At 34.5% G+C, this 20,095-nt stretch overlaps 2 protein-coding genes across 2 annotated transcripts; one reads left to right on the top strand and one right to left on the bottom strand.

Moving 5' to 3' along the window:
- Positions 1-5,674: 5,674 nt before the first annotated feature.
- On the bottom strand, positions 5,675-6,998 carry LOC120184716 (zinc finger protein CONSTANS-LIKE 16-like). The gene is made up of 2 exons (XM_039189103.1): positions 6,040-6,998; positions 5,675-5,933 (listed from the first exon to the last, which is right to left on the bottom strand). The coding sequence occupies exons 1-2, from the start codon at positions 6,994-6,996 to the stop codon at positions 5,691-5,693; spliced, it is 1,200 nt and encodes a 399-aa protein (XP_039045034.1). The 5' UTR covers positions 6,997-6,998; the 3' UTR covers positions 5,675-5,690.
- Positions 6,999-15,433: 8,435 nt separating this feature from the next.
- LOC120184717 (homeobox-leucine zipper protein ATHB-54-like) lies at positions 15,434-16,888 on the top strand. The gene is made up of 3 exons (XM_039189104.1): positions 15,434-15,795; positions 15,949-16,334; positions 16,443-16,888. The coding sequence occupies exons 1-3, from the start codon at positions 15,657-15,659 to the stop codon at positions 16,842-16,844; spliced, it is 927 nt and encodes a 308-aa protein (XP_039045035.1). The 5' UTR covers positions 15,434-15,656; the 3' UTR covers positions 16,845-16,888.
- Positions 16,889-20,095: the final 3,207 nt, after the last annotated feature.

Genomic DNA, 20,095 nt, shown 5'->3' with positions numbered 1-20,095 from the left:
TCTGCTGGTGTTTCCCTATCCTCCCTTGAGACAATGAAATCGCTTACTGATTTTAATCTTGGCAGATTGCCAATAAGATACCTGGGGATCCCTCTGACTATGAGGAAAACTACATAATCTGATTGCTTGGCTCTTATTAAAAGTATTAAAGCTCGATTGCATCAGTGGTCTGGTAGGACTTTAAGTTATGCTGGTAGACTGGAACTCGTTCGAGCAGTATTATTTAGCATCACTAATTATTGGTGTAGGCAAATCTTCATTCCCTTTTCTGTCATTAAAAAGATTGATCAGTTATGTTCAAGATTTTTTTTGGAAGGGAATTGATAAACCTGCTCCTGGCGCCAGAGTTAGTTGGCAGAAAATATTCAAGCCTAAATCCGAGGGAGGTCTTGTCTGAAAGACCTGAAAACTTGGAACAAAGCTTGCATGATGCTCTTTATTAAGAGTATTCTGGCTGGAGAGGGTTCCTTGTGGGTGGCTTCTGTAATTGTAAAAAATAACATGAGTTGGCCCATAAAATAGATATTGAAACTTAGAAACGAAGCTTCCTCTATTTTGCTTTCTGGCTCCAAGAAAACTAATGATTTATGGAATGAGATCAGAGTTAAGAATCCAAAAGTGCACTGACACTCTCTGTTTGGTTTCTGCTCCTCATCCCTAAATATAGCCTAACTGCATGGATGGCTTTCCTTGATCGCCTTCCTACAAAAGAAAGGCTGCATCGAATGGGGCTAGTTAATGACTTTCAATGCACTCTTTGTGGAGTTGGATCTGAAACTCGAAATCACTTATTTTTGAATGTCCGACTGCTACTGCTTTATGGTCTGCTATCTTTGACATCAATGGTATTCAACTTAGGCACACTTCTTGGGAAACTCTCTATGATTGGGCTATGGCTACTTGGAAGGGCAAATCCCTCCTCACTTCTTTAATTAAAATCTCTTCCAATGCTCTAATTTACACAATCTGGAAAGAAATGAACAACAACATCTTCCAAGGTAAAGCTTCCACTGTTGATGTTATGTTCAAAGCTATCAAGGAAACTGTTGGATTTCATCTAAGGGGGAGGACTATCAATAGATTAGATGTTGTGAATATTAATCTTTGTAACCAATGGGGTATAATTTGATTGTGCTTGTTTTCCATCTTTGATTTAGGACAATCCTTGTACTCCAAACACTCATTGTTCTTTTGAAGCAGTTCACTGCTCTTGGGTAATAAAACAAAAATTATCCAAAAAAAAATTTAACTTTTATTTTGATTTATTTGATTTTAAAAGTTAGGACATATTCTATATTATTACAAAACAAAATTTAACAAAACTTTTTCTAAAAAAATTGAATAACTCAAGCAATAATTTATTATATTAAATTTAAAGCAAACTAAATTTATCGCCCATTTGATATAGGTTAATCTCTTAGTGCAAAATTTTCCATGCTAAGTTCACCGAGATCTTATCAGTATACACTTTTATTAAAGATGGACATAAACTTTATGGTAGGAGATGAATTTTTATTTAAAGAAAGAATGTGTCAAACGTGAAAGAAATATATGTCATATTCTTCTATTAGAAATTTAATGGATATAAATTTCTTAGTTTTACAGGTTAGATTATATCACATTTTTCTAGTAGAATGTCATTTACAAATAGTAGTAGGATAAAAATTTTGTCCAGCGAAATTTATATGCATGGGCTAATCAACTATATTTTCCTTAAAACCAAAAGAGGTTATGGTATCATTGACGAAATGCTTCTGAGAACCATAAATAGAATGTCTAGTAAAATTCTCTTTTGTTATAAATATAGAATATGTTGTAACTTTTGAAATCTTTTAAAATTAAAGATTTGAGGATTAAGTTTATTTTAATTTATTAAAATTATGACCAAATGATAGAATATAAGTAACATTTGTAACACCCCAAATTACGGGTTAGTAGTTTCGGGTTTACCGAGAGGTAAGTGGACCTGTGAAATTTATAAATTCAAACTTATTTTTCTTGCTTCATCTTTGGGTTTTGTTTGCATGAAAAAGAGGGGGTTTCTCTATCCAAGCCTTGAGGAGGTTGATTTCTAACTAAATGAGGTTCATTTCAGGATTCAAGCATCATGGTAGTGTATTTCTAATCCTTTGGAGTATTAAGGTTTTATAAATCCATGGTTTTTGCTAGGGTTTGATGATTTGAGCATTTTAGGGTTCATCTTTGATTTCTCAACCAAATCACGTTTTAGGTGTTAACAACATGTTTTAATGATGCCTAATGACCCTAAATAACTTACTAAAACTTTACAATAAGTTTAAAAACCAACCCATGTGTTTGGAGTGATTTTTAAGTGATTCCTCAACTTAAGCAATTCACTCCTAGAAAAAGATCTATCCCTCGATCAAAGGGATACATCCCAAAGTTTCTTCCAGTAAAGGATTGACCCCTTTTTAAAAGGATCGACTCCTTTTCAAAAGGATCGATCCCTTATTTGTTTTGCTTAATGAACAAGGATGGATTTGCATTCATTAAAGATCCTAAGTGTTGTTGAATGTTTTTTTGACCCCTTTAAGATCCGTAAGATCTAAAGACGATCCGTAATAGTAAGACTTAGTCTGTGAGGGATATAAATGACCCAACATACCTAAAAACACTTGTAGGAGTAAGTTATACCTGGTGTAACCATATTAAGCATAATATACTAGAGTATCTTCAATTGAGGACATATACGTATGGTTGGGATTGAGGATTAATACATGAGATACCCGATGAGCGGTACGATAAACATGTCAGATTCAATATCGACGAAGAGCGTGGTGCTTCGAGAACGTCAATGAACCAAAAATGGATAAGATGTCAACTACTTCAAGGGGTATTGAGAGAAGTACGATAAGAGCTTTATGAGTGTTGTTACCCAGTAACGAGCCCGAGTCAGGTATCAGGCTAACCAGTGGATCAGTCAGTGAACTATAAACACCATAATCATCGGGAAATTGTGAAATGCTTATAGACCTATTCGGAGGTAGAAATGAGTAAAATACCTTATAAGTAATAATACACCTCCCATAATGTCTTAGGAGAGGGGACGAGCGGGATAGTCTCGGGTGAAGGGGATATGACCTCACCTGACTTCGATAAGTTTAGTAGCGAGTGATCAAGCTACTTCGCCTGCTCCAGTGTGGCATCAGTTGACGTGTGTTAAGGCGTAGCTCTAGATGAGAGCCTTATAATAATAATGAGATAATAAAATTAATTGTGTGATAACCATAAAAGCCTTATAAGGTAAGATTCCATACGACTTATGCCCTTGTGTGTCGCTCAGGAAACGACAAGGACACATGACTAACTTAGCAGTAGGACGATCGTCTCGAGTGCATAGGATATTCGGATATATCCAAGTCAGTGCAAGATACACTTTAGAGCTAGTTGAACGTGGTACTGATGTTATGTGATCCAAGCACGTTCCGAGTACTTAAGAGGAGTAGACTAGACAGGCAAGGTACCAATGTTATGTGACCCGGACCTAGCATAAGGTATTGGGAGGTGTCGATGCTATGTGACCCGAACCTCACCTGAGATACTTGGGAGGTGCCGATGTTATGTGACCCGGACCTCACCTGAGATACTTGGGAGAAGTTGATGTTGTGTGACCCTGGTCTACCCAAGGTACCCCTATTAAGCAAACAGAGGTGAGTTCTGTGATACTATGTGACCCCAAGCTACACCACTATGCTTACTTATTGTTGAGTGATAGTACTGATGTCTCTGCGATATCGGGTACCGTCATTATGTTTGGTATGGTGATGCATTATAAGATGATAATGAGGTTAGAGACTTAGTACTTTTATACTCATGGAGGGGCCCTTAGTGAAGACTAAGGGAAACATGAAGCGTATATTTGAGATATAGAACTGGAGGACCTTACGTAGGTAGCAGTGATGGGAATCATGCTTGTACCTACTGCTTAGTATCATGTCTTCAACATGCTTGTGTTTATGAAATTCATATGCTACTCTAGATTAGTGATTATACTACTGGCTTTTCAACACAACATTCGGATGTTTTCCGTTGGCAGGTTCGTAGCTTTAGAAGTTCATGGAGCACCGTCGCCGCAGGACTTCCAGCATCTCCAACAGAGTATTGTACTGTAGCTTTATTGGGCATGTGTATTCATAGAACCTTACTTATGTATTTGAGTTGTAAACTTCATGATGTATTATTAAATCATGCGTCACGGAGCTCCGGTTTTGTAAAAATGTTTTTATAACTGTTGTTTATGTTTTATTATGATACCATTCAGTACATTTGAAAGGAAAATGAATAGGTTTTGAGGATCAGGGGCTGCCTAAGCAACCTAATGTGGTATTTTAGGCCCAATCGGGTTTAAATGTGTAATTATACAAAATATTTTAACTGTCACGTCAGTTTCTTACTTAAATATTAACGGTAACTGGCTTAATTGAATGCATTTAAATAGTTGAGAGACCTAATTAAAAAATTTTAAAAATATTGATCAAAATGAAAAGGGGCAATAGTTAGTGGTCACTGGTATAGTTTACGATGACGGATGCATTAAGCCCCCATAGAGGCTATGTGCATCCCATTATTTTGGAAAAATGATTAAATTTTACTTAATGTGTTAAGGAAAAAAGAAAAAAAAATTAAAATTCTTGCATACCCATTATTTTCTAGAATAGAAAATTAAAATTTTGGACATTCATTCTTAAATTTTTGGATCATCCACTAATAGTTTATCCTTTGTTTTAAATAATTTATCTTTAAATTTTTAACTAATTTATAATTGTATGTTGAGTCCTTTAGGATTTAAACTTTTATAAATTAAATTAAATTAATGGTACTCGTCGTTAATGGTGCTCATCGCTGCTTGTTAAGCATTGCACAATTTTCCCATTAAATTATAGATTTTATCTAAATTCCTTTATTATTAAAAAATAACGGGGACAAAAACATTAGGGAATGTACATGAGAGGTAATTAAACTATGTTCAAATCATCGTTTTAGTTGCTAAATTTTTAAAAATCACAAAATTATATTAAATATATCTAATTATTATAAAATGATCATCGTGATATTATAATAAACGAAAAAAATTTGATAAATTAAATCATTTTGTAACACTTTAATAAAATTTAATGAACAATATGTAATAGTTCGATAAAATTTAATAAATAGTTTATAATAAAACGATAAATTTACTGATAATTTCATAACAATGATTAATAACTATCTTTTTTTTAGGTTTCATAACAATGATTAATAACTATTTTTTTAGGTTAAATACAAATTTGATAACTAAACTTTACTCTCTCTTTTATTTCACTCATTATACTTTAAATATTTTCAATTTCATCACTGAACATGATATATCCAGTGTTTTTGTCATTCAATATTTCTCTTACTAACGACGTTATAAATTGACTTTATATAGATGCAAAACTATGTTGTTTTGGTGAAAAATTTCGTTTTCTAACGTCGTTAACTATTTAACGGCAGAGAGAAAAAAATTCAATGTATAAAGTTCAGTGAGAAAATTGAAAACTTTTGAAGTTAAGTGAGCAAAATAGAGAGAGAGTAATGTTTAGTGATGATATTTGTAATTTACCAGGAACTAAGCACTATTAGTTTCACCGCCGGTGCTGCCGAGTACAAAAGGGAATCGAATGGTTTAAAAAGAAGAAGCAGGTAGACTAGTTGTTGTGCAATGGAAAACCAACAAGAAACGATGCTCTCTTGACGAACCTCCCTTTCATTCGAGGCCTCTTCTCGGCGTTCAGTTTCCGAACCTCGTACCTTATTTTCTTCGAGAACAACCTCGTTCTCCTCTTCTCTCTGTATCTCGACACCCTCGCTTCTCTTCCTCCGTCCCCCATTGCCGGCGTTTGCCCGATCAAACCACTATAGTTATGGTGAACCTCTGTTCCACCATTTCCCTGCAAATTTCAAACCAACTATTGTAATCACCAATACACCTAATATCTAAATTATATGTCGAATGATGCGTAAGAGAAAGTAAGTAGAAAGGTTATGCTTAGTTACCGTGCAATCAGGCCAGCATTCGTCGGGGTCGAAATCTGGTCGGCCGCCGGACGTCCATGGGGAGCCTTGAGATGCCCAGGCTGAGATTATAGCTTCATAGTTTAGGCTCAAAAGTGTTTTCTTCTTCTTCTTCAGTGTAGCCGCTTCTTGCTTTACGAACTCGTCGCCGCCACAGCTTGCCGGAGAATCATAGTTGAAGCTTACCTCAAACGGTTCTCTCGCCATACCGGCTTCGAAACTCGCTTCATCTTCAACCTTGACTTTACTGTTCCCCAAAGAACACTCTCTAAAATCCTCTTTGGAGTCGATTAGCCCCAGCTCCTCCATTGCGAATGACTCGTTCTCGAGGCCCTTACCGAGCAAACTCTCGACGTCGGCGGCAAACTCCGCAAGATCCATCTCGGAAGGGAAAAACCCATGCGTGCAATCCACATCTTGTCCATTAAAACCCAAGATAGCTTTGGACTCGGTCGCGGTGGTAGCATCCGCCGTTTCAACGTCGTTTCCCACCGCACTCACGGCTGCATCATTCGACGTCGTCGAAGTGCATAATTCAGCAACAAACGGATCAAAAATGGGCACCCTATAAAGCAACTGCTCCTCTTCATTCTCTTCATGTGATACCTCATCGTTCCCGACTTCCGGCACAACAGGAACCTGGTTGTTCTTCCTTCTCGTATGAACGGGTCGCCTTGTTCTTGCCTTCTTCGTAAACCCTCGATCCCACGACGGTGAAAACCTCTCCAGCGGAACAACTTCATCATCGCCGGAGGACTTAACAGAATCAGTATTCAGGCGAACTCTTTTGTGTCTAAGAGCAAGCGGATTCGCCGAATGAACCGACGAATCACAGGCCTGGCAAAGAAAAGCATCGTCGGCAGTACAGTACCAACGTGCACGTTTCTTTATACAGCTATCACAAGCTCTAACGTTTCTAGCAACAACCGCGTTCGCCATCTTTCTCAACTTAAATTAAAAAAAAAATATGGGGATTCGAAAAGCATAGAGATTATAACATCAATCAAGCCAAAGAAGCAACAGGGGAATGTTGAATTTGGTGCTTTATTTTCCGAGACCTTTTTGTAAAGTGGTACCGGGTCCATTTGGTGCACTTTTGGGTCCATTCAAACAGTACTGAATTGCCCTTTGGGTCCACACAAGGCCTTATCTGGATTTTGATTGGTTGATGATGTAAAGTTGATCCTAATCTCTCCCTTCTCATTGGCTGGCTTTCTAATCCAGGGATTTTCAGTGGGTCCATGGCTACATGGATATGAGAATGAGGCATTTGACTCCATCCTTGTGTCAATGTCTTTGCTAGGGTTTTGAAAACGACACTTCTGTGAGTCTTCTACCAGCTGCGTTATTACCTGTTGTTGTGATTAGTCGGATCCCTTTCTCCGGTCCCCTTTGTTCACTTGCCTTATCCGTTTCCCCTCTTTCTCGATGCTTTTTGGTCGTTGTTCCCTTGGTACAACTACATCTCACTATATCTGTCGTTGGATTATTATTTTCGTTTAATTTTCTTAAGATTAAGTTTTACATTGTTTCGACTAATCAAAATGATGCATCTTTATCATCATGTTAATCTTTCATACTTTAGATTACTGGATTAGATTTGGATGTACAATTTACGTTTATAATTAATTTTCTCACGACACTCTATTTTAATCTGTGATTATCGATGGTCTCTCAAAAATTTAATATCATATTGTGGTTCGTTTTTCAATATAATCACACATGTTCATATTAGTCTTTTGTTAGAGTTTTATGGACTAGTTCAGATATTTTTCGTGTATAATCCTAATATGATTTCAACTATCTAATATTTTTATGTTAATGATTATAAAAAAATATTCTAATTATATATTTAATTTAAGTTAATGAGTATTAATAGATTATTTGTGACCGCAAACTATGACTAATAATTAATATATATTTTAATTCATAAACTGATTTAGACCTCTAGTCTTAACCGACAAAGACATTAAATCCGTGGAAAAATAGAAAAACCGAGCCAATAACTTTCACAAATTACACGATAATAACATATAGAATGCAGTCAACTCAGGAGGATGAAAATTTATTAGATAATTCCGGATTAACACGTTATTTATAGTCTCAATCAATAATATTATTCATCTTTTTTTAAAATAAATCGTCATCTTTCTTCTACGTGTAAATAAAGAGTGAACAATTATTTAGAAGTTATTTTAAAATTAACGGATGTAATTCGCTTGAACTATAAATGACTTAATAAACCGATACCATAAAATAATTTCTCCATGAGAATTGAGGTGAATTGGATAAGAGGATATGGAGATCTATTCTCAAGTGCCTAAAAATCAACCACACAAGAAGAAGAAGAAAAAACCCTCACGTTGGTTGTTATTTCTCTGTCTCAGAATGATAATATAATTAATTATTAGTTAACATAGTTTTACTTCAATTAACAATATCTTTAATTACCATTGATTTAGATGTAAATAAGGTTTAGAGTTGACAAATGTTCATCTTAAAATTTTATTTTTTATTAAAATATATTTATTTATTTGCGGATGTAAACGGGATTCAGAGTTGATAGATGCTCACCTTAAAATTAGAATTTTTTATAGTTATTTAGTTTATTAATTATGTTCATCTTAAAATTTTATTTGTATTCAATTTATACGAAAAATTACAGGTTAATTGGTGGGTTTTCAACTTGTGGTAACTTTCTTTTATTAATATAGAATGACTATAAGGTAATATTTACTATAAATGCTTATATATTCTTATAAATGTATAATCACTTAAAACACATGGTAATTTTGGAGGTTGTTTTATCTTAGCGAAATTGATTTCATGGTAGAGCAAGAGACGCACAAGGAGGAAAGGATCAAAATGTAGAATTTTAGTTACTTTTATAAATATGAAATGTATTATATATATTGCCATATTTAACAGCGTAGACTATTTTGCTGCCGTAGATCGCCATGGACAAACTCGGCTAAATCGACGAGATAATGTATTGGGATTATTTATTTCACGAGATAATGCTATCTCCATATTATTTGCTGAGATAGGGTAAAATCCACAGTGCAACCGTAGGTCGCCATGCCGTCCCCGCGAGCTGTTGAAGGTCGCCATGCATGCATTGGAGGTCGCCATGCAATCCAACCAAGCAAGGTCGCCATATAATTGCTGCAACCAAGCTGGTAAGAAAGAAGATAATGAGAGTTGTATGGGGCTGCAAGATCATGACATGTGTTTCAAAATTTGAAATAAAAATAAAAATAAATAAAAATTCAACTTTCACTTGCCAAAAGGAAAAGAAAACAAACGTAGGTGAAACCAACTTTACAACACTTGGGCCACACAACTCTCATTATTTCTTTCTTATCAGCTTGGTCGCATCAATCACATGGCGACCTTGCTTGGTTAGATTGCATGGCGACCTCCAACCATGCATGCATGGCGACCTTCAACAACTCGCGAGGACGGTATGGCGACCTACGGTTGTACTGTGAATTTCATCCTATCTCAATAAATAATATGGAGATAGCATTATCTCGTGAAATAAATAATTCTAACATATTATCTCGTAGATTTAGCCGGACAAACTCCATAAGCATAGCTCTTTAAAAGCTTATCGAAAGCTAATTAATTTTTTCACCGGCCAGTCGCATCAGCCGCACTGCCGCCGTAAACATGAACAACGCATATTTCCAACTTCCGTTAAAAGCTGCGTTCGAGACTTTAAAGAAAGACCACCGGAGCGTAATCTTCGTCATCCTCCGTAACACCCTGAAAAGCTGCGATATCATCCATATCAAGCACGGCATCGCGACCTTCCGAATCCAACGCCGGATGCAACAACACGTCAATTTCCCACAGCAAGGTCCGCAAAGGCGACATGCGTTTGAGGCTTTAGAGAATGACCACCGGAGCACGATCGCCGTCGCACTTAGTAACACCGTGAACACCCGTGACATTATCCATTTCAAGCACGCCAACGCGTGCTCCCGGATCCGACGCCCGTTGAGGCCCGTCGTGGGGCTCAAATGATCATCAGGTGCCATTTTTGTTTTAGTTTCCGTAAGCTTCATTGTTCATCCCTCGAAATATGGTCGTTTATAAGAAAGGTATATGAATATTTATAACCTAAGTGTAAATCAACCAAATTTGTGTGATATAATTTCTGTTACAAGGGAACACTTAGCTTATGACCGGCAAGGTTTACCAGTTGCGTGTTAAAAACACAGGGTTTAGCTGGGTATTGCACTCGACATTTTATTAGAAAAAAATGGAAAAATCTAAGCACATAAATAGTATTATAATATCAAAGGCCGAACCGAAAATATTTTTTAGGGTGGACACATATGTATTAATAAAAAAATTCGTATGAGTTGACACAAATAAAATTTCAGGATGAACACCTTAATTAAAATGAACAACAAACATAAAAAAAACTTGAATTCTAAGGTGGGAACATGCCTACCCTGGGTTCTATATACATCTGCCACTGTGTAAGATGAAATATTATTTGATTAATTAAAGATATATATTAAATTATTGTCGCAACCGGCCCCTTGGAGAAAAGACCGACAAGTTGCAATGATGGGGTTTTTAAAATGATTTTGAAATGATTTTATGAAATGTTGGGAGTAGCCTTGGAACACCATAAAATATTTGGTAATTTAATAAATCATTTTATTTTTATCAAAACACTAAGTTTAGGGTCTACGAAAATCATAAAACAGGTTCGGGAGTCAGTTACGTGCGGGGAAGGTTTAGCACCCCACACGCCCATAAATTGGTACCTAGATGATTACTCTATTTGAAAATTTGAAAAATTGGAGTTCGAAGATTTATTTAATTCAAAAGTCATTATGGATGCAAAGTTAAATATGGTGTATGTTTATTAAAGCCAATAATATTCACCCCTAACATGAATGTGAGAGATCAATTATTGTGCCTAATAACCAGACATTGCCTCGATATTTCAAAAATGAAGGGGTTTTAAAAGGATGTTGACCTACTTCAGGAATTACTAGTAGTCACCTATAGAGCATGATTGCGAGAACTATACCATTAATTCCTTAATAAGTCAACAATTTCTTGTGTTTGAAAAAGAAATGCAATTAATCAACAAGTTTATGAACCTAAGTATACTAAGTGAGTTTATTAAATGATTTCCTAACTTAAAGTGTCAATTTATGAAAATTAAAGAATCTAGGGGACTAAACCTAAAATGAAATCTCTAATATTAATCCTAACTGATTTTAACCAATTATGGAACGAATAATTGATTTGAGTAATTGGGCATTTTTATGAGAAAGCCCAAATCGAATCACCCCGAATTAAAGGACTATATTGAAATTAAATCTTGTGTCATGGCTCTAGTTGTTAATCTAATCAATTATGTCTATTGGAAAATCTAATTAAAGTTTAAGGGCTAGAATGTGAAAAGTCTAAAGCTAAGGGATTAAACTTAAAATAAGGCTCTAATTATTAATCAGATTAATTATTACCAATTATTGAATCGAGTAATTGAAATGCTTCTAGCCTTGGACATGAAATAAACGGTGGCGACGAAGATGATGAAGAAAGAAGAACACAGGATTTGAACGAAATCCAAGTGAAGGGAAGTCCATAGGTTAACAATCTCGTGGGGACCTAACCGAATAACTTCGATGACAACACCGGCCGTGATGGGGACAAGAGTAAGAGTAAGAATGTGATTGACTAGGTATTGGTAGCCAAGCTTGACATACTTGAGCTTAACAGAGGAGTAGAAATCAGGCATTGTAGGCGGTGAGAGAGGCAGAGGAAAGGGTGTTTTTTGCGTGAAGAGAAGTGGGGAGGAAGAAGAAGAGGCGGAGGGTGATTTATAGACGAAGAAGGACAGTGGGGCAAATGGGAGGAGTAAATGAAGGGAGCCACGCCACTCGACGCTCGCTTAACTCTCCATTAATTTTGCCTAACTTCCCCTTTGTATCCGATTTGTAACTAAAAACACTTGCTTTCTTCAATAGGTTCACTTTTCGTGTATCAATGATGGGGATCATAATTATCATTATCCCCCCTCCCTTTCATTTGAACAAATAGAACCGAAAATCAGTACTCGTCGATTGAAATGAGTATTATTCTCCCTTAAAATTCTGTGTTCGATCAGCTGTATCTATACAGTATGTGTGTTGTAAATGAAACGAGTCCAACCCAGCCATTATCCGACGTGGGTGCAGCGTAACATTCTCCACCTTTATTGATAAGCAATAGCAATATTTATGCAGGAAAAAGGCTTGGAGAGTAAGCAAAAAAACTTAGAAGAATCAACTATGGTGGGGAAAATGAAATTAAATTCATAGAAGAGATCAAGTTGATCCTTGCTATTAACATGCGCGACACAACGAATACTACACTAAATCCTAACTGCGAATAAAATGACAGTCTATTTCAATGTGTTCTATCTAACCGAACATAGATGGTAAAGCTTTGGTAGAAGCAGCAAGCTCCCAAAACAATGGTTGTCGTGAGCCAACAAGCTTCGGCAACGGCGGACGCAGCAGCCCGATGCTCGGCTTTTGTAGATGATCTAGCAACAGATGGCTGCCTGTGAGAACACCAGAATATTAAGTCCTCACACCGAGCCCGAGTCCTTAAATGGCTTCGTGGGATCAACAAACCCTTTAGATTGAGTCAATATCATTTTAAAGAGTTGTCCCTTTGGAGTTAATGCACTCCAAGTTAGGGTTTGAGACACCCTAAAAGAATCCAAGATCAAGAGATTCAAGCCTCAAAGGTCCAAACTTTGAAAAACGAAATTGCCCTCAACTTTCGGGATAGATCGAGGGAGCAAACATCCCTAAACATTTAAAATTATCGTATATTTTTTCTATTTTTATTAATATTTTTTGTCAAATTAAATTCACATTATCTTAAAATTTTGAAAGTTCGCCTCTAACATAAAATCATGCATCCGTCTTTAGTGATTAAAAACATTGTCTCCTTGATGAAGTACATAAATTATAAACGGATGATTTTTTAGTTAAACATTTGTTTCATCTTTGAAAAAAAACTTTTATCCAATCTAATGATATTTTATTATAAAAGATTAGATTCAAAATTTATCAATAACTTTCAGATAGAGCACGAATCAAGTTGTCTCAATGGTTAAAGTGGTGATTGTTATCCTTAGAGGCCCCGAATTTAAACACTGACGACTGCAGTGTATTTAAACGTTCATTATAAAATAGTTATGAATTTTTAAAACATATATTACCACTTATAATCATCTTAGATTAATAAAAATAATATTCCTAATTAAAACAAAAAAATCTATTAAATAAACAAAGATTCAATTATTCAAAGTGATTTTCTTACATGCTTTTGAAAAACCAAACCTAACTCACGAACTTGAAAGATATTTATTGTTTCCCCCAACCTTTTCTTTAATGCATTGCCCCAAGGCCGAGTTGTCCTAATCCTCTGCGTACTGCCCTTAAGCATAAAGAAGAGACCAACTCCCCGACAAACAAGTTGGAGACAAGAAAAATCACATTAAAACAAATAAATAAATGAAAAGTTGTGGTCCTCTGTTATCTTTCTTTTGGGGAAAAAATCCAAATAATATCCCTTTTCTTCTGGTTTAAGGTTATCTTCAGCTCTCATCTCTACTCTAGAGTATTTATATCTCTATTCTAGAGTATCTCTATCTCTACTCTAGAGATGAAACAGTAATTCATCTCCAGCGCTATCTCTATGTTACCATTAATTCTACTTTATTCACAATATTTAACTATTATAATATTAATTTTACAAATTTAAAAAAATTAGAAAAAAATATAAAAAATCAGAAAAGTTACAAAAAAAAAGTAGTATGATTATTTATCTAATTTCAATGTATTTTTATCTATCTTATAATTTAATTAAAAATAAAAAAAAACAAATTTTTGTAGCGTTGCTACAGTAGTACGCTACATGTAGCGTTTCTATTTCATGAAACTCCAAAGTGGAGTTGAGTTTGACGCAGCGCTGGAGCACGCCACAGTGGCGATATGCGCCACAGTAGAGCAGCGTTGGAGATGCTCTAAACAAAGTTCTCACCACCATATACCAATTTTCGGGGGTGAAAAAGAAAACCATGATTTAAGAAATCGACACTAACCAGATTCCGATTGACAGAAACCATCTCAGAGATTATTCGAAAATCGAATAATTGATCATTGTTAATAAGGATGTGTATTTGATCGAATCAAGTGTAAAGATCTTAAATTTTCGAGTTTTATTTTATAATTCAGTTGAGTTGAGATCTTCGAATTTATTTTTAAATTTTATTATAATTTTTTATAATATTGCGATGCATATTAGTTACAAATATTTATAAATTTATAAATTTCTTCACAAAATTTATGTTTATATGTTATTTAATAAATAAATAACATGTACATTTATGAAATATGTTTAAATTTTTATTTTTAAATAAGAGATTTTTAAGGATAAATTATTGATAGAAGTATAAAAAAGTCAAAGGAATTAATAAAAAAATTCAAAAAGAAATTAAATATTAGCATTTGTAAATATTAATGTAAATTCTTTAGCGACTTACCCCAAATTATTAAAAAAATACATTTGTAAATATTAATGAATTCTTTGTTAGACTATCTATGATTCAGTCCACATACTCAGATCGATATTTATTGTCCCTGCTATAGTGTCATTCGAGTTCAAAGGTACTTTTTGGTCAACAATTGTACTGTAAGAGTCCCCATTCTTGAAAATTATCTGCTCTATGTGGCCATGCCGAACGGCTTGTTTTGGTCAAAATTTACACCACAACTTGATATTAAATCACATACATAGTTAACATTACACATCGCACATAAGATATTCAAGGCAAAGAAAAAGTAGGCCAAAGTAAGTGAAATTGAACTTTGAATTTTTTTTAAAATAAAATTTGAGATGATATCGGATTAATTAAAAAAATAGAATTAATAAGTAGCGGGTTTAGTTTAAGTAGTAAACAATTTGATATCGCTCAAATAAGATATTGAGTTTAAGTTTTTGTATACGTAAAATGATTTCGTTCAGAAACTCACTTATTAAAATCAGATGTTAGGGTTGTGGCTCAATTTGGTACATGTACGAGCGTGGCTGCTGAATTGTATGCCATCCATATTAGTTTAACTCTGGGTTGAAAGTTTAGCTATAATTGCATTGTTTGTGAAGTTGATGTCAAAGTGGTTCCGACTTATTGAGGAAGGAGAAAGCTCGTTACACCGAATTCATGACGTAATTCCACTTCACGCCTTCCACTATCTCCGAGGAGGGGGGAAATCACGCCAGCCAACTGAAGCTTGATATAAAGCCCATAGGCCCTCCCACCCCAAGCTTCAGAAGGGGAATCTCTCTTTAAAGTTTTCAACTTTTGATTCCCTGTGTTTATGAAAATTTTCAACTTAGAAAGAGGAACTTTTGCGTTTTCTGTTTTTCATTTTCTGGGTTTCACGGTTTCAAGCTTGGCCATTCTCTTTCCTGGTGATTTTATGGATGTATGAAGCTTTTGCAGCAACCAGACTTTCACATTACAGTGTTTGATTCTCATAAAGAAAATTTTGCAGAACTTATGAATTTTTATGTTTATAGATGAATATGGAGGGTGGCAAATCTGTGGTGGTTTAAACATGAATGCTTCGGTTCAAAGTGAACAACTTTCTTGTTCTTCCCAGGTTATGGAGTCTTTGTGGATACCCTCTTCTTCCTCTGCTCTGCAAGGTAATTTTCTTGTTCCTCGCAGGCTTAAATCTCAATTCTGGGTTTGATTACTTATGCCCAAGAAAGAAGAGAGAACCAATTCTGGGTTTTGTCTAGTTACTTGTGATCGTGCATTCATCTGTTTTTTGTGTGACCGCCGTCCGATTTGTTCAGGTCAACAGCCGGTGATTAGTTACGAGGATGCTGATGGAATGGAAACCGGATTCTTCCAACCGGTTGACAAAGAAGACAATGGGGACGATGATTTTGATGGATCGTATCAGCCGCCGGGGAAGAAAAGGCGGTTGACCGCCACACAAGTTGGGTTGCTCGAGAGAAGCTTCGAGGTTGAAAACAAACTCGAACCAGACAGGAAGTTGCAACTCGCAACTGAACTCGGTCTACAGCCCCGACAAGTTGCAGTCTGGTTTCAAAACCGGCGTGCTCGGTTCAAGAACAAACAGCTTGAAAAAGACTACGATTCCATAAAAGCTAGCTACGAGAAGCTCAAGGCTGACTACGAGAATCTCCTCAAGGAAAAAGATAATTTGAGAAATGAGGTAAAACCAACAGAGCATTTCTGGTATTTTGAATCACTAACCTGCTCTAATGGTTAATTGGTTTGCTCAAACTGATTTGTTCCAAAAAAAAATTTCAATCCATGATAGGTGCTTGAACTGAAAGAGAAGCTGTTGAATAGAGAGAAAGGGAATGAGAATTTGGAATCTCTTGAAGCCATGAATTCATCCAAGACACCTCTTGAACACGCACCCAATGTGTCGTTGTTGGCATGTAAACCGGAAGAAGCTTGTTCGGCTAAAAGCGATGTTTTCGACTCCGATCATCATTATTCGATGATCAAGCCGGAGAATTCATCGAACGTTTTCGAACCGGATCAATCTGATATTTCGCAAGATGATGAAGATAATCTAAGGAAGAACTTGCTGCACATGCACCCACCATTGTTCTTCCCAAAATTCGAACTTGACTGTTACTACGATGCACATGGCGATTCATGTAATTTTGAATTACCGGTGGAAGATCTGTCATTTTGGTCTTCACTTTACTAAGTTAATAATCTATGATGCACTTTGATGCTTTTGCACTTGTAAGCAATATCACATATGATGCTTTCTCAAGAACCGAAGTGTTGGGCAATTTTGAACTTTGAAGAACACACCCATAGAAAAAAAATGGTTAAAAAATGACAGTAATTTTTGTGCAAAAAAAAACCCAGGAATTTGCATAAACAGCATTATGAAAAGATGACAGCTTGGGGTTTGAAATGGAAGAATAATGGGGGGAAGAAAAGTCGATATTCTGGCTTGGATCATCTTCTTCCTTAGCTTTCATCAATGGGTGATGACTTATACATCACTGCTGTTGGTTGTGGGGGACGTTGACAGATTCAGTTTATTTTTCTGGGGGGGGAACAATGTAATATTTGTATTTAACAAGTTACATTGTCTACAAGAATCTTGCTTGGTGATGCAAGTTGGATGATATGAGAGGGAAAATATTTGGTTTCCCCAGAAAATGCTGGGAAATGATGAGAGAGTATTATTTGATTGGTGGAAAATGCATGGCATTGCATCATTCCAAATTCCCGAGGCATTCAGGTGCAGCAGAGCAGGAGGCTGTTGGAATCATCTCATCTCATCTCATCTCATTGGTTCTGTGATAGGATCATGTGAAATTTTACAGGCAGGGGGAAGTTCCGGTATCAGCGCCTCTGCCGTTCGTTTCCCAAAACTTAAAAAAGAAAATTAGCCAATGAGATTCGTTTACCATTAGCAATGCAGTAAAAATAGGAAAATTATTTGATGAATCTAGCTAAGTAAAAAAGTTGTGAAAATTTATTTTGAAAATAAAATAAAATAAAATAATATTATTTATTAAGATCACGGATGACACGATGACAATTCCATCGGATAATTTTTCGAAAAAAATATGATATAGGTTAAACTATTAGCTTTCACCTCGATAGCTTGACACGGTTAAATTATTTAAATAATTCTTATTTTCTCTTTTTTTATTATTTTCTCCCTTTTATCTTATAATTTAATTTTATTTGTTTTTTCACAAATCTAGCGATTTTTATGGTAAAAGAATTGTTATTATTCTTTGAGATTTCGGGTTAAAGTTATCTTTGAACATATATTACCTTATAATTATCGTAGATTTATCAAAAATAATTTTTTTTTATTTTTGTCTGTTTATATCTATCATTAGCTCATGTTATTTGATTAGATTTTAATATTTTTGATATTGGGTTTGTAAGTTGAAATGAAAATGTAAGTTCAAGTTGTAAGCAGCTTGATGTTGTTTAAGCAAGTCTCGAGCTCGAGTCTTTGTGTATGAAGAAAATCTCTGCTGCTAGACTCACATACCAAAAACATGTGTGCGACTTGGATCGATCCGAATTAGTTAAGACGAAGTCTTAGGAACTAAGAGGTCAAAAGAAAAAACTCTTTAGTAGATAGAATCTTATTTGGGATCACAACAAAATCAAGTAACAACACCAACTCCACGTAATTAGTGTTTTAAAATACAATTTAATTTCAATAAGTCACTCTATTTTTCATTCTATTTATCTATTGTAATAATCAAATCATTCTTCGTGTAAGAGTGCAACAACCGTTGGCTTTTAACTATAATTGAGTGACATGATTATCATTGATCTTGTTGTTAAAATCAATGAATAGAACGAACATGATTATAATTTAAAATTTTAACCTTCATTATACAATTAACGATAAAGAAACATGTTTGTTACCATCCATAAATCAAATGATATATTTACTACAATCGATTAATATAGTATTTATTTTATAATTTTTAAAATCTATAATCAAATCTAAAAATTTTAGATTAATAATAAAATTTTCTATCAATTAGATTTAAAATTTTATAAAAATATATCAAATTTAATATCGGTCAAACAAATTATAATTTATAAAATTATAATTTTAAATAACAAAATTTATCTTGTTGATCATTGACAGTTCATCGATTTAGACCAAAAGTTACAGTTGACGATAACAAATTTTAAATGTAATTTAGCTCAATAAGGTTGGACCCGTCCAAGCGAGCCTTAGATAAGCCATTTGAAAGTGTGAGTAATGTCGGCATGTATAATTATTCATTATCTAAATATAATATTTATTATAATTTAACTATAAAAATAATGTTTATATTAAATAAATTATTAATTTATATTTTTAGTCGATATATTGTAAAAACAGAACTAAAGGCACGTGTATATATAAAATACTATAAGATGAACCATGCATTTAATACCTAAACTATCAGTTTTGATCTGTTTTAGTATCTAAACTTTTATTTTTTTCTTTCAAAATTATACATAATGTTTAGTTTTTGTATTATTTTAGTACCCTCGCTATTAAAAATTTAACACATTTAGTACTTACACTATCGATTTTGGTCTGTTTTAGTACCTAAATTTTCATATATATTTTTTTAAAACTTAATGTTAAATTTTGAACATGTATACTAGAATGAAACAAAAACTAAACTTTGGGTATTTTTTGGAAAAATTGAAAGTTTAGGTATTGAAATAGACCAAAACTAATAGTTTAGGTACATAACACATAATTTACCCAACATTATAAAAAAGTACCACCTGTCTTCCCGAAATATGAATTATTTATTTGGGTAACTTGTCAAAACTCAACTTGTATAAGCTTTTTCATCAAGTTGCTTGCACCGCTCAAAAACTTACATAACTGTGGTCAATACAGTGTCCATTGACATTTTTTATTCTCAAATTATTTTAGTCTTTAAAATGTTTTTTTGTTGTTGTAATTCTCAAATTTTTATTTTTTACCAAATTAAATGAATTAATAGAAAAATAACAAATCTATATGGCAGACATCAGTTTTTTTGTTGTTGTTTCACAATAAGAAAAAGATAAAATAGTTTAATTTAATAAAATTTATGGACTAAAACAACTTTATTTTAGAACTTTGAGGGCTAAAAAATGATATTCCAGTGTTCCAATTGGCAAAACTTATGAGATATTGCTATGAAAAAAAACAATTCACGTGATAATGCTGTCCAAGAAATAATTATTCAAATGGTGTGAATTATACAGTGTATGGATTGGTCGCCATGCAAGCCAAACGAGATCATAGATCGCCATACACTCGGTGCGACCTTGTAGGTCGCCATGCAAGCGGCTCAAACTCCTCCGTGATTCTGCTGAAATCACGACAAAGGTGGCTTTGCCTCCCTCACCCCTGTCTCCCTCATGCATGCAGCAATGAAATCACGACAAAAGTGTTATATACGAGCTGTGACG

Source organism: Hibiscus syriacus, unplaced genomic scaffold (genome assembly GCF_006381635.1).
Source record: "Hibiscus syriacus cultivar Baekdansim isolate YM2019G1 unplaced genomic scaffold, ASM638163v2 tig00112926_pilon, whole genome shotgun sequence".
NCBI classification, from domain to species: domain Eukaryota; kingdom Viridiplantae; phylum Streptophyta; class Magnoliopsida; order Malvales; family Malvaceae; genus Hibiscus; species Hibiscus syriacus.
Note: the sequence above shows the minus strand (reverse complement) of the source record. Positions and strands in the feature narration are given on the sequence as shown.